This window comes from Onychostoma macrolepis, chromosome 19, assembly GCF_012432095.1.
Source record: "Onychostoma macrolepis isolate SWU-2019 chromosome 19, ASM1243209v1, whole genome shotgun sequence".
NCBI classification, from domain to species: Eukaryota; Metazoa; Chordata; class Actinopteri; order Cypriniformes; family Cyprinidae; genus Onychostoma; species Onychostoma macrolepis.
In genome coordinates, this window is record NC_081173.1 from 12,887,934 (window position 1) to 12,909,765 (window position 21,832).

General features: G+C 37.7%; 2 protein-coding genes across 8 annotated transcripts in view; both read right to left on the reverse strand.

Moving 5' to 3' along the window:
* Nucleotides 1-927: 927 nt before the first annotated feature.
* On the reverse strand, nucleotides 928-16,511 carry anln (anillin, actin binding protein). Of its 7 annotated transcripts, none has more exons than XM_058754001.1 (26): nucleotides 16,320-16,511; nucleotides 14,999-15,149; nucleotides 14,472-14,882; nucleotides 13,398-13,723; nucleotides 12,868-13,258; nucleotides 12,583-12,779; nucleotides 12,394-12,498; nucleotides 10,936-11,044; nucleotides 10,644-10,730; nucleotides 10,053-10,279; nucleotides 9,826-9,980; nucleotides 9,590-9,734; nucleotides 8,831-8,966; nucleotides 8,546-8,734; nucleotides 8,330-8,456; nucleotides 8,192-8,240; nucleotides 8,036-8,089; nucleotides 7,885-7,947; nucleotides 6,392-6,424; nucleotides 5,577-5,598; nucleotides 5,375-5,487; nucleotides 3,339-3,392; nucleotides 2,973-3,059; nucleotides 2,749-2,856; nucleotides 2,502-2,674; nucleotides 928-2,416 (listed from the first exon to the last, which is right to left on the reverse strand). In XM_058754001.1, exons 1-26 carry the CDS (start codon nucleotides 16,335-16,337, stop codon nucleotides 2,302-2,304), a joined length of 3,645 nt encoding a protein of 1,214 aa, XP_058609984.1. In that variant the 5' UTR covers nucleotides 16,338-16,511; the 3' UTR covers nucleotides 928-2,301. The 7 variants fall into 7 exon arrangements, with proteins under 7 accessions (XP_058609984.1, XP_058609983.1, XP_058609985.1 ...); XM_058754000.1 differs by having other exon boundaries at nucleotides 12,583-12,782; XM_058754002.1 differs by having other exon boundaries at nucleotides 10,068-10,279; nucleotides 12,583-12,782; nucleotides 16,320-16,509.
* A 1,867-nt stretch (nucleotides 16,512-18,378) lies between these two features.
* ptp4a2b (protein tyrosine phosphatase 4A2b) overlaps nucleotides 18,379-21,832 on the reverse strand; it is a 29,954-nt gene continuing 26,500 nt past the window's right edge. The window contains exons 6-7 of the mRNA XM_058753494.1: nucleotides 20,046-20,120; nucleotides 18,379-19,541 (exon numbers count right to left, since the gene is read on the reverse strand). Of these exons, the coding sequence (XP_058609477.1) occupies nucleotides 19,430-19,541; nucleotides 20,046-20,120 (187 nt within the window). The 3' untranslated portion in view covers nucleotides 18,379-19,429. The remainder of the gene's footprint in view (nucleotides 19,542-20,045; nucleotides 20,121-21,832) is intronic.

The window sequence follows — 21,832 nt, forward strand, 5'->3', positions numbered from 1 at the left end:
TCAATTTTGGACCTTTTTATAATTTATTTTATAACTGGTATCTTGCTTTTGTCATTTATTATTATACTTCTATTTCGCTTTGATTTATTTCAGCTTTAGTCATTTAAATAGTTAAAACATAAAGAAGTCGAGATCAAGAGCAAAGGGTGTTGAGACCAAGACTTGAACAATGCAGGGCAAGACCAAGACCAAACCAGCACTTCTCAAATTCATCCACATTTACTGCCTGATAAATTTGTTATATTTAATCAATAAATGCAATTACAATAACAGGACCGATCAAATGAAATCATGAAGAACAAAATTCATCTTTGCACTATAGAGGCGGCACATGAGTTGCATCTGAATTGGTACAATTACAACCGCATAAATGTTGAGATTTGTGTTTTAAAATTAAATTTTGAACAAAAATATGATGGGGAAACAAAAATAAAAGGGTACTTTTAAATGACTAAAACCGCCAGTAGGCCAGGTAGCGGCAAATCACTTAATGAGTGAGTCACAGATTCATTTATTCAACCGATTCATTCAAAGCAAACAATTCATTCTGTAACGAAACACCGCTTTGAGTTGCTCAGAAACGCACAACAGATCTGCTATGGATTTGTTTGGAACTATTTTCGTTGACGAAATAGTAAAATCCGAGTTTAAAAATGATCCTAAAATGTAATTAAAGTTACTTGTTTGTTCTTGACAGGTCTTGAAATAAAATCCCGAGTCTGAGACAAAGACCTTCAAAAATGTACTACAACAATACTAGGCATTTCTAATATAAATTTAAGTTCTTCATCTAATTGCTATACTTTATTTTTACATGATCATACAGTAATGATTTATTAATACTAAATATTTCGAGCCTAACTAAACGTTGGTAAGATACAAGGCAGTTAAACAAACAAAACAGTAAGAAACTTGTGAGAAGTAGGTTGGCAAAATCTTGTTTTATTTAAACTGCAGCTCTGCGTGATACATGGAAGCCACATTTGGAGTGTTTTAAGATACAATAACACACAAAACAGCCATAACACTAAAGTGCCTTAAGATTACAACAGTGATGGGGGGCTATATTTTGGTATTGTGTATCACAAGGTTAAGAAATTTGTCTCAGTCAAGGCAATATGACATTTAGTGTAAATTAAAAAAAGCTTTTGTAGATGTCACTTATTCAAACACATTTGGATATAGATAAATAAAGTTAGTTAGAACCATTAAAATGATATAAAATGTTCATATAAAAGTTACAAAGCAAATCCACAAGAATATATATATGGCGTAGAGAGCTTAGAAAACAGGGGATGTGCATGATAAATATTTCAACTCAATTGTGAAATCATCTGGATCTGGGTAAAGAAAAAAACAAAAAACAGGTCTTGGGCCATTTTCCTTTTCAACAAAAAAGGGAAATTTATATGGCAAATATCAATAACATTTGTATTCTTTTGAAGGCACATATCCCTCATAGTGTTATTGCTGAAGCTGAGCTGAAAACAGGTTTGGTGACATAGGGAAGGATCTAGTTGTTTTAAATGGTCTGCAGCTTTTTAACCACAGATAGGACCAACACTGCCCATAAATGTCACAAAGGAGGGGGAAAAAAAAAACCATTCCCTTTCATTATCCAAGTGAGCTCTCGACTGTGTACTTCAAGAAACTGATATATAAATAAATCTCAATTTTCATAACTCTAATCCAACCAAACCCCAAAATATCTTTTTCAAATAAACTTCTGATTCCTGTGACATGAGCAAAAAAAATGTAAGTGATCCTTATAACAGCAAATATACAAATATAAAAACCGATCATGGGTTTTGGCAGTACTTAATATGAAAATCAAACTTGTCACCACAAAGTACTGACATTAAATGTGTAGTTCATTTAAAGATTCAGACACTGCCTCCTGTCTTGCTTAACAAATATTCTGAGAAGTCTGACTACAGCAGGTATCGCAGCAGACAGCAGTCATGCAAAAAAACATTTAAATATGCATACACAAATTGACAGTCTAATAAAGCAAACAAACTTGCATTAGTCTTTAAGCAATCCTTGCTAAATTACACAGACAAAAGTATCAAAAACATACCTGAATACCCTTGTAAGGCAAAGCATTTTGTCCTTTAATTGAAATGTCTTTTAATTTATGGCTTTTAACTTTTGTCAAATTTATAATTACAAACTTGTAAAATGTATCTGTAAACACTGTGTAACTGATGCCATATTGCACTTCCAAATCAGACATATACGCAGTCAATGTGAAAGTCAGACTAGAATACTTTTGGCCCTTGGTGCCTGATGAGATCAGGCTTACATGGGTTTGTAGCATGAATCTGGCTGCCATGTGCGCAGGTCTATCAAGATCTGGTTGAGCTTCTGCATCCACAGATTCCTCTCATCCTTAGTGTCAGCACTCAGCCAGTTCCTGCACATTACAAAGGGATGTTCCGATTTAAAACTTGATCTTCTCCATAAAAGCACACAAATTCACATTTTCAATTGGGTCTTACTTTGTAACACACAGTGTGTCCTTGCACTGGCTGACCAGGGTCTCTCTGTCATCCTCCCTCTGTGGTCTCACAGTGATGAGCTCAAAGGTATTGGGCCGGGCACAGAACTCTCTGTTTGCCGGCTCTACTTTACGACTGGTACAGTTAGCTAGGTTAATGCGACCAATCGGATTCTGTGGGAAGAATAATAACCTGTTAACTTGAATTAAATGCATCTCAAAAATTATCAAAATTATAGTAGGCCAACCTTTCGTTTTTCATCATCAGGGTAGGTCCAAAAAGAGATGCAATATCCAGAAAGGACACACCACCTCCTGTGCCAGGCTCCAAATCCACTGACATCCTCAAACATAGTCTGCAAATAAAAGACACCTTCACTAGCATCACTCAAAGCCAAGTGTAACAAGAAAGTGTTTAATAATGACTATTACTAATCTATCGTCTATCATTCTTTCAGTATAAAAGACTCACCAGGAAGCCTCTTTCCTCTATCCGTGAGCCAACCTCGCACTGCATTTTCAGATAAACGTGCCCCTCCAAAGGACAAAGGAAAGGTACCTGTAGCAAAACGGGACACTAAGGACTAGAACACAAACATATCCAAGAGAAGCATCGTTTGCAGCAAAAGCGAGCCATAAAGGAAGTAGCTACACATTTGCCTGAAGGAGTAACAAAAACAGCTGGTATACACCCAAATACAAAGGCAATGATGTGCACACAATTGTAAATAAGCTTAAAGTGACAGTTAGTTATCCCCGAAAAGACACCAAGTCTTGTTAGCCAAATACTCAGACACACAACAACCCGTGTTACAAAACACAGAGCAAATATAGCAACCTTTTTGTGAAACATGTCACTGAGCAGCTCTCTTTCAACCCCTTCATATTTGATCTAAAAGAGAGAAATGACTGCATGTGAAAGAGTCTGGCATACGCAAACGGCAGCACTGTGCAAGAAAAACAAGAGTAGTGTTAAAACTGTATTAAGCAGGTGTGAAAACTAGTGCTGTGGTTAAACCTCTCCCTCTCTGACGTTAGCAAGCAACAGAGGGTATGCATTGGCATCACTTTCATGACAGAACACACACACTCAGTCCGACTGAGTGGCAAACACCCTGCAACTTGGCTGGCACTAGCAGTTGGACTCAGCGATCCTTACATCTTACAAAAAAAAGAAAAAAAAAAAAAAAGAAAAAAAAAGGTGGACACTGACATGTGGCCAAGAATAGGGTTTCCTGACACACACACATACATATATATATATATATATATGTATCCGAATTTGATGCCAAAAGAAATAAACAAAGCTATACAAAAGCCTTCACACTTGATCTTCTAGACCAGTGGTTTTCTAACTTTTTACTGTGGCATACCCCCTGGGGCATTTAACATTCTTCTGAGTTCCCCCACTTAGACCGCAGTCACATCTTTTCCATTAATGGACAATATTTGCCCCCTTAAATTGATTTACAGGTGCATTTTTTTACCTTTAGGGAGGCAAAGTTTTTCTAGCCTTATTAATTGTATATTATGTCATATTCTTAACATGCCATTAAGTGTATTATTAATATAATAAATAAATATAGCAATAAATGGCAAAACAAAGAGAAACCTGTAGATTTAAAACTAAAATCGCCAGTAGGTGGCACTGTCTTAATGAGTAAAGCATCACGTCATTCATTCATTCATTCATTCCTGCAGTAACAAAGCAAATGGCTGTAGTTATAAATGGGTTATTAATCACTGACTCTCCGAATCGTTCAAAGCTGCAGATTCATTCACTAACGAAACACCGCTGTTGTGGATTTTGTTGGAAATATTATTTAGTTGTAAAATATAACAAACAATAATTGACAATATTGTGTTTAAAATGTAGGCTACATTTAAAATGTAAACTGTTCACTTAATATCCTACCTTTTTTGTTGAACTGTTATACAAAATAAATGTCACAGTTGCAATCGTTTGAATATTCAGGGAAAATTGCATTCTTGGTCACATTTTAAAGATGAAAAACAATAACTCGCACAGGGTATGTTTCTGTATCGAAGAGTTTCTTAAATCGATCTCCATGTATAGTCCTTGTCAATATTTGTTCTTCATGCTAAGAGCTACAAATCTACATTGAAGATACAATGAACAGCAGCGTGATTTGCTAAAGCAGCATTATCTGCGGGCATCCTATAATACGCATGAATGCAGTCAGTTTTGACCGCAAAAGATGAGGTAATTTGATGTCATTTGACCGTTTACGGCACTCCTGTTTTGTATTAGAAGCAGCATTTTGCTTGTTAGAAATACATGCTCAGTTTTAATATTACTTTAAATTGGTGTAGAATTAAATGAATGCTAAAGCTCAGCAATTTGTTTGTGTACCCCCATCTGTCACCTCGCGTACCCCAGTTTGAGAACCACTGTTCTAGACAATAATACAATACAGCTAGATCTAAATCTGAATGATCACTTACATCGTTTTATATTGTTATTTCACCCAGCAATAAAACTTTACAGAAATAACAATGTGTATTATGAAGCGCTGTATTGTGCTGAAATCAAAGTCGTGAGAACATCAACGGATATTCTGGTTGTTTCAATCCATTTAGTAGTAACTTTTAAAATTACCTGCAAAACCGTCAGATGATACAGAGTTCTCCATTGTGACTATCAGTCAGAATTCTTTTAATTTTCACTGCGTTCAAACTGAACACTACGTTATGTTGCCACTCAGCAGGTGTAACCGCAGTCACTTCCACCTACTGTGACGTTGTGTGCATACCCTCTATACATTCAGTGTGTATTGCCAAGTGATGGTGTTAGTATCGTTTGATTTGTGGAAGAGTTATGATGTAGAGACAGAACCAAAGGGAGGAAATTACCTTCTCCAAGGGGAATTTGTTTTTCCCAATAGAGGCAAGAGTTAGCTTGTGTGATCCGACAAGTACAAAGCTACTGGTGCGCACTGCGTTTGGACCACCGGGGCTAGCCACAACTGAAAATGAAGAAACAAAATGAACAAAAATTAACTGTTTGAAAACGTTAGTTGAATTGAACAGCTTTTAAAAGCTCATTAATACTCACCAGGTGTTTGGAGGTTGCTCTTCTAAAATAGATAGAGAGGACACAAAAAAAGAAGTCAGAACTTTAAATTTTTATATTGTTTATAACAAATGAATGTTATGGTACTGTATTACATGTTACAATATTACATTACAAAGGAGAAGAAATACACGATTAAATTAAAGATAGAAGAGGCCCTGTAGGCTTATTCAAGCAGTTTTACATTCTTCAGTTTCACTGTTTATATACTGATGGTTTGTTTTTTTGGGGAGACAGATTTTATAAAATAAATCTTTGAGATTTGGTGCAGTCTAGGTTTCTGACATTGAATCCATAATAAAACCTCAACTCAAGATGAAAGTTGGGGTGTGGAATTTTCCCCAGAGGACAACAGCTTTTTGATCATTTTGCAAGTCTACCATTTTAACTGATTATTAATGATTGCATTTAAAACATGAGTCACCCCCATTTTCTTTTGAGCATCATATTTTCCTCTGAACATAAAGAATAGTAACAGTGTAACTGTAGTGATATATGGAATAATGTGCTTCAGAAATCATTCTAACATACATGCTGATTTGGTGGTGCTCAGGAAACACTTCTTATCTATCAATGTTGAAAACAATTGTGCTGCTTAATATTTTTGCGTAACCCCTAATACAGATAATGATACATTGATTAGTAAAAAAAATAAAAAGAACAGCTTTTTTGTAACATTGTAAAATGTCACTTTGATCAATTCAGTGTATACTCGCTGAATAAAACTATTTAAAAAACAAATTGACCCCTTTTGACAAACTAGCACGTGTTGAGGTTAAAGTGAACAGACTACTTACAGAGATAGCAAGGAACCTTTTTGGTGTGATAGCCTGTGGAGATAAAATTTTGTTTCAGAGTAAAATATAGTGGACAATACTTACACCAGCTTACTATACACAAACACAGCACTAATGAGTACTAGAGGTCGACCGATTCATCGGTTTTGCCGATTAATCGGCACCGATAGTTGATTGCCACAACTACCGGTTATCGGCAAAAATCCATGCCGATAGTTTTCCGGTTTGCAACCGTTGCCAGAATGGCTGAGAAGGGTCCGCTGGCATTATACAGTACGAGAGCGGCCTCTAGAGGCGGAATTCACTGACAGCACGTGTTGTTTATTTTGACACGTGACACTGCGCGCTGCACAGAGCGGGAAACTCCAGATGCGCATTTAAATACAGCCGACAGAAAAGCCTGCCGCGGAACAGAACGTCATTCGCATAGTTTTCTATTAAATTACATTATATTTGTCCCAAATCGTTGTGAATGTATATAATGACTTCACCCTAGGCTATAAATTATGTATTGTGCATTTTTCAGCAAAACGTTTGTCTTTCTGTGGCTCTAATAAAGTCGGTATGCTTCATGTAGAGAGCTGTAATAGATCGCACGTTCTCTTTCCACTTGCTGTTTTTTTAAACACCGAACTTCAAACTCATTTATGCCACATTGTTCATTCTTGAAGCAAACTTATGTCCGTTTGGTGATTTAAATAAATTGTTTTAGACCGCCACTTGATCTGAACGCAAAGCGTCTGGTGTGTGTGTGAAACCTCTGAGTTCTCCTAGACGCAGCGCTGCGCGACTAACTTTTTTTTTTTTTTTGATTAGATAATTATCAAGTGTTAAAAAATAGAAGCAAATAAGGTGTGCGAGTACACATACAATATCCATATGCATGTAATTTTAATGCTATGGCCGTGTGTAGATATTTAAACATGGCCATCTTTAAGCATGATTGTTGAAATTAAATGGTAACATTTAACAATAAAAGTCCATTCGTAGCATTAATGAAAACTGTAGAAGTATTGTTCCTTGTTAGAGCGTTTTCATTTCAACATTCACTATTAGCTACTAATAGGCTATATTTTTACATTTTAAAGTTTCTTCTTTTAACATTAGCAAATTATGAAATAACTTTAATGATTAATATAGTAAATGATATTAATATTTTTATTCATTTACAAAGTATGGTTCAATACTGTTGCTGCTTTTTTTTTTTTTTTTTTTTTAAATAGTAAAGCACTAGCTCTCTTTCAGTATCCATTTTGAAAACTATCGGTTGATTAATCGGTATCGGCCAGTGTGGTCCAACCTAGCTATCTGTATCGGTAAAATCCACCATCGGTCGACCTCTAATGAGTACTACTGGGACTGAGACAAAAGGCCTTTTTAAGTTAAGAAATGAATAAAAATACCCTTCACCGTGCACTTTGTTCAGACTGACGAGACTAGACATAACCAACTGCTTGCACACCAGCAGGTGAGGATTTTAAAACACAGCATACCAACAAGCATGTTTCCATGTCATGGAAATGCCTCAGGAGAATCTGGACACGCTGACTGCTGCTCTTTAGAGTAGCGTTCATTAAAACTTAGTGTTACACACTACACTTCTTTGTACACAGTCATTTTAATCTAGCACGTCTATGAGTCTACCTTTGACTTGTTGGGCTTTTTCCTCTTGTCAGGGTTCAGCTCCCGTTTCTGAACCTATGAGAAAAACAAACATTTACTAAATCTCTTTGATAAAGGTTTAATTTGTGTTCAAAAGGCATGAATTTCACTTGAAAGCGAATTAAAAGCTGTACTTACAAAACAGTAGACCTCAATATCAATCTCAAAGTCATTAGAGACGTCAGACCTGCACATCAAGGATTAATATTAATATAATAAACACTATACTGAGCTTATAGGGATGTCAAGAATGGCTTGATAGGAAGTGACACTTACAAAGTGAATTTTGTGGAGAAGGTCAAAGCATCGCCACTTAGGCCAGTGCGTGTGCTGGCTAGAGTCGTCGCCACTGTGTTCTCAGCTCCAGCACGGATCATCACAAAGTAGTAATGGTTTCCACATTCTTACATCAAAATTAAGACATGAGTGAGTGATTAGGCATTAAGGCATCAAACAAAAAGTATCTATATATAAAAGCAGAAACATTCTCACCAGGCTTGTTGGCAGAAGAACAGATAAAGTCAGCCTTCAGAGGGAGTCGCAGCTCCAGCAGTGAGATGGACCCTTTAGAAGCAGGTATACCCATATCCACCTGGGCACTGCTTGTGCTTTTCTTTTGGGCTGTTGGACCCTCTGCTTTTAGCCGGTCCAGTTCAGCCTTCAGGGCAGCCCTCCTTTCAGCTGAGGCCGAACAAAAGAACAAAATTAGTCAAAGTTTAAGAAACAAATCACCTGAAAATTCACCCATGTAGCGAAAAAAAGGAAAATATCACTTACTGGCAATAAGCAGCAGTCTCTCAGCCTCAGCCTCCACTTGAGATCCTTTCCCATGTTCTTCATCTGTGCAGCAGTTGAGAGCCTGACTTGCCTGATGGATCACTGTCTGCTGCAGGTTCATCTCATTGGTCAATATCTGAGAACACAACTTGGCATCATAAATTCCATTCAGATCAAAGACAGTTCACTCACGTTACTATGACTAGGAGAAACTGCAATGCGCAATAGGGCAAAATAAGTCCCGCCTTCTATATAAAAGAGCCAGTTGCAATTGGTCAAGTAATTGCATCACAGCAGCTGTTGTTAGAAGGTCTAGTTCCCATAGAGCCCTGTGACTCATGCTGCACATGCGTACTGGCAGGACCAACCTAAAATACACACTTTTTTAACATTGTTGGAGCATAAGAAACAACATTTATGGGTCAGTTAATGTCAGATTTTATTGCTATTTTACTGTTTGCGCTTCTAAATGATAATTTATACATCGCATATATTCTTCTTTATCTCATCTATAAATTTCTCCTGTTGTAGCTTGTTTCCATAATCTAGCTTTCTAATAAACCTGGCATACTACAAAGATTGTCTGGCTCTGGGACGAATTGCTTAGGTTCCTCTACTTTAAATGACTTGATAAAACTGTCTGCTAAACAGGTAAATGTAAAATGCAAATATAAGGCATACATAACTCATTGCTAAAAAGAAAATGTATAATTTTTAAAGAACAAAATAATAATAAATAAATAACATTTTTGAACAGACCTTCATTTTCTGCTTGATGTTGATGTGACTGGAGCTCCCATTGGTCTCCATTCTCTGAGACACATCCTCTTTCCTCACTAACACCTGTTTAACATGAGGTCTCTCTGACTCAGTCTTAACCCTTGTGGATCTGTAGGCATCAATGCTGAAATCAAACAACCATGCATTAAATACAAATCATACTCAACAAATCAGTTTGAATGTTGCTTGAAGAGAGACAACGAGCAGATGCACACCTGTACAGAAGGTTCTGGTTTTGCGGCTCATCTATGGCATCAATGCTGTCAGATGATCCAGCTCGTAACATGCGTGCCCTTTGGAACTTACTGGGTCTGGATACACTCTCAGGGGTGGAACTCTTCTCAATAAATGAGCTGGCAGGAGTCGATGTCTGGACCAAAATAAAAGTTAAATCGAGATTTTCCGATTATTTGGCATGATCACTGTTTAGCTAAGGACTTACATCCCCAGGGCTCACCATAGGCTTTCTTTCTGGGCTCTTGACCACAGCTGCTACAGTCTCTGCAAGTGGAGCAAGGAGAGACATGGAGGAGATATTCAGAGCATCTTCATCCTCCTCATCACTTTGCTCCTCGCTCTCATCCAGGACTCCATCAAACAGCTCATTTATCACCTCAGAGTTAACGGAGCCATCCACATTCATCTCAATCTCATGCACTTCATCTATTTCTACAATGTCAATAAGAATGTTCATGATCAAAAACATGTAATGGAAATTAGCGATATAAGTTTTCAAAATATATTCGTCATGATATATCATAATGAAAGTACAAGAGACAATACAAAATGTAATCCATTGATATACAAAAAGATATTCAATATACAAGATGCATTTTAAATATCTTTAAAATGCTGAATAACATCAAGATATGATCACCAAGCCCTACATATACAATAAAAAAAGCAAAAATATTTAATTAGTCTTGTCTTTTGACACTAAACAGTGATAAACAAAACAGTTTAAACCGTTAAAGCAAATAACACCTTGACATGAAGAACAACAATCTACAGTACAACTTTTTTTTTTCCATACCTTTCACTTCCACTTGCTCTTTCACCATTGTTATATTTTCTGTAAATTCCACTTCCTTTGCAGGGCTTGGAAAAGCACACTCCTTGCCTTAAAAAAAAATTACAATCTACTCATATTCCAAAAAAATTACAATCTACTCATATTCCAAAAAAATATGAGGACCACTATGCCATTACTATGAATAAAACAACATGAAAATTCAGCAAAGCAAATATGGCTAATTAAAAATTAGCAGTGGGATGATTTAGAAGAACACATTTAACTATATTATATAGTTTTCATAATAAAATACCTTTTTCACTAGATTTAGAAGGGCTGTTGAGTACTTCAGGCACTGGCACAGAAGGCTCATTATCATGCACTGGCACAGAAGTCTGACTCTGTACAGACAGTTCAATTTCCTGAGGATAAAAAAAAAATTGGTTGCATTAAATAACATTAAGTTCTTTGGCTTCCCATTCCTATCATAAAATTAAGTACTGGGTTTATAAAAGAGGAACAAAACAGACTTTGGAAAAATTAAGAGTTCAAATAAAAGCCATCATTTATATTGCTATATTTCTCTTCAGTATCATTGTGATTAGTATTAGTAGTTTTATTTATTTGGCTGTGTCATGTCAGCTACATGAAAAAATAAATAAAACAAAAACAACTAAAAAGAGGTAAGACAAAGAGATTGTGATAAAACAAATACAGGAAAATGCTGCTTTCCTTCCTCTTTGTTTTTTTATTGCTAAAACAGATTTTTAAAATTATTTTATTTTTATATTATAGAAAAATATGGACTATAATCTTACACAATCAGATTGTGTTGCACTTAGGGCTGTCGCGATAACCGCAATATCGCAATACCGCGCTATTGATGAGCATAACCGCAGAGGAATGCAACAACCGCGATATTTCAGCGTTTTCTTTTTCGTAAGGTTACGCCCTTCTTGTTTTACACTTCGTGCATGTGTACTGAATATTAGTAATGATAACAATGTGTATCATGCTGATTTGCACAGAGGCTCAGTAAATTTGCACTTAACAAGCCTAAACAGACTGCGAATGAGAGAGAGATCGACTGATCGCGTGCGATTACCTGCGTCTGTCCTTCAGGCCAAATCATATGTGAAAACAGGTTTTCATGTCCAAGGAAAGCAAAATCTGTCTTAGCATCGACGCTCTGCTGCTCAGCTGAGCCTTTAAAAGTGGCGCTCAAAGTTAAAATGATTTAAACAGCGTGTTTCATTACAAATCTCTGAATGAATCAGCACTTTTGAACGTGTAGTTGAATGAACGGTTTAAAGGCTCACTCAAAGACAGTCTCTTGCCGCCACCTTGAGGCGAAACAATGAAACTGCACTGACTGACAGCCGTCTAGAACACGCAGGTGAAATAATCAACAGAAAAAGTCTCTTGTCCAGTCAGATGCGAGGATCAGAACTAACTGTATGTATGTATATAGGCTAACAATATACTAATGATCTTATTGTCAGGTTTAAGTTTTATGTGGACCGTTATTTTGTCATTCTCTTCTGTTTACTTCACTTCCTGTTTCAACGCGATTTAGTTTCGGTTTTATTGGTTTCTGAATATGACCTCCTTACATCGTAACACATACACACAGATTACACACACACACACATATATGCGGTAATACCGCTATTGAGCCACTCAAAATTACCGCAAGGGAAATTCCTTAACCGCAACAGCCCTAGTTGCACTGTTCTATTTACAAGCAGCAGCAGGAAACATGATAGCAAACCTTGTTTTCAGGGTCGTTCTTGACCTCACTGAGATCCTCTTTGCTCCTCAATATGTTGCCTTTTTGAAATCGATTACGAATTTGTGCCAGCTCTGCCTCTCGCTCCTATTAATAATAAATAAAAGATTAGTGCTGATATTTCATATGCAATTCAACAAATATGCCCTTTAAATAGTAAAGAATACATGCCATTTTCTGCTTCTGAGTGAGGACAGCTGTGGTGGAGGTGGCCTGGGTGCACCCCAGCCTCTCCTGAAGCAGCCTGGACTTGGGGGTGGCAGAGGGAGCAGCCACAGGTGTTTGTCCTTGACCTCCTAATGCAGAGGGAGAATTCTGGTTGCGCTGCTGGCACCTTTCTCCAAAACGCTCCAAAAATGACTTGACGCCTACTAAAGGTCAAACATAAGCAATCATAATTTCACAGACCTACACTTCAGTGTAGAAAAAGAAACCAAGAAGAGAAACAGCACTGACCAGTAGTTCCAGCTGGGCCTCTGTGCTGTAAGGGTGTCGTGTCCTTGGTAAACCTCTCACGAGTCTGATGTATGACAGAAACATCAGCAGTAGAAGAGGGTTTAGGTGTCAAAATTGGTTTTGCTGGGCTTGATTTAAGTGCTACTCCAGAATTCAATTTAGATGGGCCCTGGTTCTTCAGGGGGCTCTGAGAGATGTAACCTCTGTGGGGACTGGAGGGAGATGCTGTCAAAGATTTAAGTGGACTGGAGGGCTGAGTGGAGGGATAAATCTTCAGTGGGCTGGAAACAGGAGAGGGATCTGCTTGAGCCAGTCTGGGCTGAGGAAACTCTGTCTTCTGAGGACTAGGTGGAACCACCCTGGTTGACTTGACTGAAGAGTAAACTGTTGGCTATAAGAACAAACATTTTTATACCTTTTTACACAAGATTCCCCCCGCCCCCGCCGAAAACATTCAGCGCATGTAAACCCACAACACAACCTTGCATAATAAAAAGGATAGAACAGAATCTGTTGTTGGCATGACCCACCTGCTGACCGCTGTTAACAGACTTTTGTGGAGCTGGTTGGGCAGTCTGAGGTCGTTCCACAGCAGGACTTGCCTTGGTACTGTTATTAATCACTGTCCTGACAGGAGGGCGCACACAGGCCGTGCCAGGCTGTGCTTGTGCATTGTCCCGACAAGTGGGCGGGTGTCCAAGGTCATCTTCCCAGGAACCAATTGTAGCAGCAAGGTTTGCCAGTCTACCCTTTCTTCCAACGGCGTGCTCAGAGTTTGTTGGGGTAGCAGAAGGGAGATCCACTTTGTGAGACTTCAGAGATAAACCTACGTTCTCTGGGACTGTTTCTGAGGTCCCTGAAAGCACAATTTTGTGTAGAATACATAGTTAGCTTACTTATTTGTCATTCTGAGAGTCATATTATATACTAGGATCACATATTGTCTAGATTTTTGTCTTCTGGAGGACCTTAAATGTGTACTTGCACTTTATCAAAACATTAAGTTAAAAACAGTACAATTTAAATAATTCGAAGCGGTCAATAGGTTTTACACTACTCGTCCATTTTAAATACACGATACACACTTTTCTTTTTAATTAAATGATTGTTTGTTTATAAGATATTTCATTTCTTCAGAATATATAAAAACAGGCAACGTGGATTTTGAAATTCTGACTTCCATTAAAGGCTAGAAGTCAACTGATACAGCTTTTTTTTTTAATGGTTGATGGTGATAATTTAGAGTGCAGGGTAGCCAATGGCCAATATAGAACTGATACATTTGATAATCACAATTCAGTATTCAACAACATATTCATAACCATTGCTGCAATTTGGAGGAGTTTGCTTATTTTCTGCAATGTTATGATTAAAAAAAATTTTTTTTTTAAAGTATAGTGTTTGCCTTTGTTAGAGCAGAAAAGCCAGATATCAGCCTGATATATCAGTCAACCACTACTAATGGCACAAATGGCTGATGCAGTCGCCACAAATATGCACCAATTAATCATCCTGAAGCAATATATTGGGCTTAACTCAATATTATGAATGGTCTATAAATCTGTAATTAAGTTCTGTGCACTCAGGATGTGAGAGCTGCCTACCCTCAGAGTCCCAGTAATTCCTTTGATCAGCCAGTCTCTGTAGACGAGATCTCATGTTGGAGAGGCCTGGGGTTGGTGCATCTTTCTGTGCCTCTTTGGCTCCATCTAGAGCGGCGTGCTTCATTACACTATCTGTGCTTTTTGCTGGAGATTGAGGAGGGCACATCATCTTTTCAGTGTCTGGAGGAGGTCGAGTGCTCAGCACTTCTGGTTCTGGTGTACAACGAGCAGACCTTTGCTCCACGGGCATGGGACGAACACTGCTTGGAACCAGGGGTGGCTTCTTGTCCGTCATAGGCTCAGAGGCTGTCATTTGCGGGGCCATTGGTTGCTTGTTTTCTTCTCCAGAAAGGAGAGTATTTTCATCTGAACAGCGACGCTTTGAGGGGGATGGCTTGGAAGAGGGAAGTGCTATCCAAAAAAGAAGAAAAACTTATTTTTAGGTTATAGAAGAAAAGTAATGAAACATCTAATGTTCATATGTCAAAACAGGCATGCAAGAAAATAACATTTCAACAAAACCAAACCTTTTTCAATGGTTGGCTCACTTATGACACTGTTTGTGTCTGCAAGTGGCTCCCTTGTCCTTTTAGCCATTGGACGGTTGGCCGCCGTTGGTCTCTCCGCCATCTTCCTCTGCAGATTTTCTCTACGAGCACGTGTGCGCTCTAACAGTTTCTGAGTAATCAAAATGACAAATTAGCTTTGCAAAGTGCTCATTACATTACTAAGGCCTATATGACAGTGTTAATGAGAAACAGATCTCTTAAAACACATAAAACGTAAGAATATGCAAGTACAATAAATTTTATTTCAGAGGTCTACATGATATGCATGACAAAGGCAAAAACTGCATTCAAGTATCAAAAGGTCCAAGTTTCAGTTCCTTTTTTTCATGCATGGGTCCTGTTTATCTGCGCTGATCATCTCTGAGTGTGAACAAACCAGCGGCTCATTCTAGCAGAACATCTCACACTCATGATTAACAGCCCTGTTACTGAGCAAGACCAAACACATTCCTGCAGTGTGGTTGTTGGTTGGCCGTCTCCCAGGGAATGAGTGGAAATTTCAGTTAGAGAGGATTTCATGTCCATGGAATTTTGTCATGTGACCTTGCAGACGAATCCTATTGGCTAGAGTCAAACCAAGCTTCCTGTATTCAACCAGCCACAAGTTATGGCCACAGCCCTGATAGCAATTGTTTTTTCCTTATTCAAAAACGTTTTATATTGAAATGGCTGATATTTACATATATCATACAATATCATAAGGATTGAATGGACAGTGCTTATTTAGAGCCTACTTTGCATTTTGACACAAAAATCTTTAAAAAAAACGTTAACATCGGCTATGCGAACACAGAAACAACTAACGTATAATCAAACAATGGACAAAAAAACAAGATCTAACAGATATTAACTTAAGTGATTTAAAGTCACACACGTAAGTTATAACAGAAATGTGTTTTTAAAAAGCGAATATGACTGGCCGAAAAAAAACAACAACATCAACACATTTTCATCAACAGTTCGTTTAAATTAAGTTATATTGCAAGTAAAAGTAATGCTGGCTTTATTATATTCCAGATTATGATCAAGTAGAGAAGCATTAGCTTTACACAAACGTTACAATGTAAATAAAAACTGCAAATCTACACGTTATAAGCTAATAAGTAAATAAACTTAAGTAAATAAAATAATAAGTTAATAAGTAACGTTAACGACGGATTACAGCACTTGATTCCTATCTAGAAGTAATGGCAGTTGGTGCACAGCGAACTGGTACTAGTTTATATCAATACCCTCCCTCACCAACTAACGATTAAATGTTGTCATAAAGGGCACTCACCTCCGTGAATGGGTCCATCCTGATATACACTACGACAAACTTAAATTAAAGCACAATCCTCTTTGTTTTTCTTCTTTATTTGCCTGGTGAGGGAGTAAAAGTCTCTCCGCTCTCTCTGTCACGCCACGAGCTCCTCAGCTGTTTGAAAATTTTGAATTTAGCGCTTGCTCACTTCTCTCTGTAGCCAACGGTCGCGGACACGTCACTGCACATGAGCTGAACCAATGAGCGCCTAGTCCGTTAACTCAGCCACGCCCACCCACTCTAGACTCACCAAAAGAAAACACTCACATTTAAAATCAGCTAAATTGAACTACAGTTTAACGAGTTTGCTTAATTGCATTATTTGCGTGTGCACTGAATCTAATAGCTCTTAGTATTTATATTTTCAAATGACAGGTTTTTAGTCTTTTTTTTTTTGGAATAAACTTTAGGTACTTTCCTTTCTTTTGTGTTTGATGACATTTAGGGTTATTACGTAACGTTTACGTTATTAGCTGCACGCAGTTTGTTTTGGGCACCAGATGGTTAGCATTTCATGTTCCTAACAATTAAAGTAAAGCAGTTTAATAATTGCATTTTTCAAACAGATAAATGAAGACATCTCCTCCTACGAAGTGATGAAAACTCTTATTTCCTTTTTCTATTAAATTATCTCTCTGTCTAATCAATCAATCTATCTATCTATTTTAAAGGGTTCTCATTTCAATCTTGAAGATTAGTTTACATGCAATTTATCAACATAAAATCGGTTAAGCAAGGTTAGTAGTAGATCTCATGTCTAAAGCTCCTAGAATTAAATTCTGTGACCCATCTTCTGTTGAAGACTGACAGCTGATGTTGCTCTCTGAAGAACATCACTGGGCGATAAATGGATAACTATAATTATCGCGATGTAATTTTCCTCATAAAACGACAATAATTGCAGCCGAAGATACGCATCATCGAAGTCAGGCAACACAAACCTGTTTCATGATTTGAAACAATCACTCAGTAGAACATGCAGAAACTAAGCAATTCATTTCTATATTATTCTATATCTATAAGATATTTATTTTGTTAAGGAAAAATGGCTGGAAGTGTGTAAATAATTCAAGAATGTGAATTGTTAGTCATGTTCTGACCATAAAGAGTTTAAATTAACGGGTTGATTTCTAACTTCCACTTATGCAAAAAAAATCTTTAAACTCAAAAGAAATATCGATTTCCACTGATTTTTATCGTGATAATTTTTGGCCATATCGCTCAGCTCTACAAACACATTTAAATGCGATTCTAACTAATAACCTCACCAGCGCACGAGCAGATCCAGCAGATGGCACTGCAGATAAAGACAGACCAGCTCAGGCTTGTGCAATCTGGATAATCGGAATTCCATCTTTGTACCTTCGCTTTAGTGCTGTGGTTTCCTATTTAATTTGATTATGCATTAGAACTCAACAAATAAATGATAAACATTCTGTCCTACATCTGACTCTTCATATAACAGATTCCAGTGGATTATGTCAGCAGGTGTAGAGATGGAAAATAAATAGGTCATTTCCCAACTTCCTGTGGATTTCTACCATGTGACTGACTTAAATATTTCAAGAGTTTAGTCATCTTCCATCTGCACTATCACTCTTCACACTAGAAATGCCACATGAGCTGTTTCCTTTATGTACATGAGTCATTGATCAGTCAGGACCTTTCTGGCCATAAAGTCCTGGTGTGGAAAAGCCTCATGGAGTCAAATGAGTCATATTTGGTTTGTCTTTAAACGACTATTGAGAGTGGTACATTCTGGGTCATGTACCGTTTAAATGGACACACACACATCTTTTTTTCCTGTCTCTTTTATAGAACAGCAATCACACAGATTGATTGATTTCTCTTTCAGCTGCAGGTGACAGTACACATCACTTTCACCAAATTACTTTTCACATTATCTTCCGCCATAATTTCGCATGTTATCTTGAAGGTGGCCATAAAAATCAGTCATCACGAAGTGACTCATCTGCCAAGCACAGTAAATAAATAACATATTACAAGAAAGAACACAAATGAAAATAGGCCAGAATCAATTTCAGTTCATTTATTTGTCTTAAAACCAAGATGGAAGTGGGGGTGTTTTCAAAATGGGCACAACGATTAAAACAAACAAACAAAAATTAAAATAAACCCAGAGCTGACCAGTCTCCTGCCTCACTTCCTTCAGTGTCTGTGGGCTGAACAGTAGGGTGACAGATAAAGTGTACTCCTTATGTGTGGGTGTCACAGTCAGGCCAACAGTAAAGCATTTTACTGAGCAACTATAGAGAGTGAGTACCTAAGACAAGCCAAGTATCCTCCTGTATTTGAATTTGGATGTAGGACGGTCCTAAGGGTGAGGGCTTTTCTAAGCTGGACTGAATATTGCACTCCCCAGAGATAAAAGAAAACGAGAGAAAATAACATGGCTCCATGAAAGAAAGAAAAGTGTCCTGACCCCACCCACACGCCTGACAAGACACACTAATTATAGTGAATAAATACAGCTGACATATTTAAAACCCAGGCTAACCCTAAATTAAAAGTGATTTCAAAGGGGGCAATTGCTGCATTGGAGAGGAACTTCTTAAAAATTTTGTTTTGTGCAAAAATATAATATGCCTACTTTAGAGTTGTTTCTGTAACAAAATTGGCTATTGTGTGGGGAAATAATTACAAAAAAATAAAATAAAATAAATAAAAAGGAACATGCCCAACAATAAAAGTTTTAATAAAAATCAACAATGACAGCAAATGTAAATCTTTTCATCATGGTTCAAAGTACTCTTTCTGAAATAACACAAAATAAAAAGTCATCCCATTATCGGAAATTTGGGAAATCAGGGGAACTTGTGAAAATTCTTGCCCGTGACTGTTAACGCTGGTTAACCAACCAGGTTGTGGGCTCATCTGTGTGCTTTGACCCTTCTTTTTGATACTGCTGGTGAATCCATAGATCAGCTTTCATTCATTACATCTCTGTGATCGATTAGCCATGATTCATTTGATAAAATCACCACAATTATAACCCACAGCTCTTGCTCCCCTCTACCCTGGTTGAACTTCCCACTGTTGTTTTGTATGACTGACAGAATGACGCACTACTGGACACAGCAGTTGTGACCGTTGGCATCCTTGAACCGCAGACGCATCTTGGGTCTGTATTTTTCAAGGTAAAGAAGCTGCTTGGAGTTGAAGGCTCCACGTCTCTTCCTAAAAAACAAACAAAAACATTAGGTCAGTTTAAATCTACTAAAGGCTGAAATGACTTTTGACCAGATTTATGTGACACTTCAGTCCACAGGTGTCAATGCTAGTTGCAGAAAGTTAGCCCGTCTGCAAATATTGGGCAATTGGAATGAGGGGCACAGACTCAGATTTTTTTTTTAGCTTCGGGACTATGATTCCATCCAGTCAGAGAATATCAAACTTGTTTAAGATTTTGAGCCAATTGTAGAACACACTGTTTTCATTTGTTATGCGTCTTCTAGCAATGAGGCATGCATTTCTGTTTGTATTTGTGTTCACAACTACTTCAGGTAATGGTAATGCATGATCCTCAGTCAACTAATGCATGATGCACAGTTTTACCAAGTGTTTGATGTCTGGTGTTTTAAAAACTGCTAAGATTTAAAACATTTTGTGGTGTATTCCAACCTTAAAACAGACGTTAGAATGTCAAATGTATATCAAGGAGAAATCATCCAAACTACTTACTGTCTTATAAACTGCACCGCATCTTCATACTTCATTCCACACTCAATTAAGGCTAAAGCCACCAGTACAGGTGCTCTATGAAAATGAGACAAAACAAATTTCAATACAATGCAAGTTTTCAGTCAAATTAAACTTATAGCTTGATGGAAAAAAAAAAAAAGATTAAAAAAAAAATAAATAAAAAGTGTTACTCAAAAAATTCTTGTTTTTTAGGATCATGAATTTTTGCAACTGCATCAACAATGATCAAATCAGTGTGTACCCTCTTTGGGAGCTCATAAACAAGTGTGCTTGTGTTCATAGAGAAAACTATATTCTGAGATGCTTGTGTACATAAAAAGGTCAAGAGCTGAGAAGGCAGTCTGTAGTGGAGTTCTCACACACACCCTCCCCAAAAAACGCTGAACAAACAACAACAACAAAAACACTTCTGCGCTTGGAGAGCAGTATGACCACAGGCTTGTTTTAAATGGTGCTGCTGTTTTTCCCTAAAGGAACTGGTGTAAACTGAGCTTAGGAAAATGAATGCAAGAGTACAGAGTGCACTGTACTGCCCACAATGTTGGTTACACCATACTAACAACCGGCAGGTCACAGACGCTTACGTTCTCAAGTTTAGACTGGTTACTGTTATGTGTGTGTGTGTCAGCAAGTGTTTGAAGAGTTTGAGAACTAGGGCTGTGACGGTGGCAGATTTGTACCACCGCGGTGGTAATGGACCAACTACCGCCGGTGGCGCGGTGTTGTGATATTAATTATATATATATATATATATATATATATATATATATATATATATATATATAATATTTTGAAACTCAAAAAAAATAAATGAGACTAGAGATCTATTAACAAACGTATGTGTTTATTTTAGCACTTCCGTCAGTGAACACGCAGCCTGCAAAGCACTAAAATAAATACCAAAGAAATAATAGTTAAATAGAAAAGTTAAATAGACTACACCCTGTCTAAGGGACGCGACCGGCGCGGCGAGTCACGACAAAATAGGACAGTGATGCTGTCTACACTGGATGCTGCGCGACATGATACGAAAAATAAAACCCTACAGTAAACTGCCTCGTCCTATTTATGACATACTGACACAAAGTTCAAATGTCATGTAGACAGACTCAACCTGTTGGGCGCGGAGTGAAAACGGTCACGTACGGTAGACACTGTTCACTGTTCCGCCACCAAGCAAGCGGTTGCGTTAACTCCTTGTCTGCACACGCTCTCTGTGGAATAGGAATTGCGGCATATGTTGCCACATTTCTTGTTAGCATCTTCCATTTACCACCGTCTCGTTTGTATTTGGCCAGTTTGGAGCCTCACCAATACAAACCTGACCAGCCGAGCATTTGCTATCGCGTGAACTTGAAGACACTTGTACAAACGCGGATGGGTGACATGAATGGAAATGATTCCAGATCGGCGATGTAGTATTTGGTTTCCCAACAAGGTCCATCCCTCAACACGGAATAAATTTGCTGAACGCAGAATAAACATTTTCCTGCGCTCAAACCTGCCAATCTAAAGGAAATGCCGTGTATAGTGTTTGAGGTAATTTGTGAATTAGCATAGACTTCTAGTCTAATAAAAACGGTTTGCAACAGTTACTACTATTACACTTGTATGCAAAACTTTGTATTATGCTTGTTATAGAGTGCGTGACGTCACGTACACTACCGCCGGTGGCAATAGACATCGCGGTTGTCATGGCGACCGTCACAGCCCTATTGAGAACACAAGTGGGTCTCATATGCAGGCTAATTGTTACACAACAAATT

What these genes read in the sequence shown, in the direction of transcription:
- anln (XM_058754000.1), bottom strand. An exon ending in AACCAGAACCTTCTGTACAG is followed by an intron (nt 9,735 to 9,825) that starts GTGTGCATCTGC and finishes GTTTGATTTCAG; the next exon opens with CATTGATGCCTACAGATCCA. An exon ending in ACATGGAAACATGCTTGTTG is followed by an intron (nt 6,425 to 7,884) that starts GTATGCTGTGTT and finishes TTATCTCCACAG; the next exon opens with GCTATCACACCAAAAAGGTT.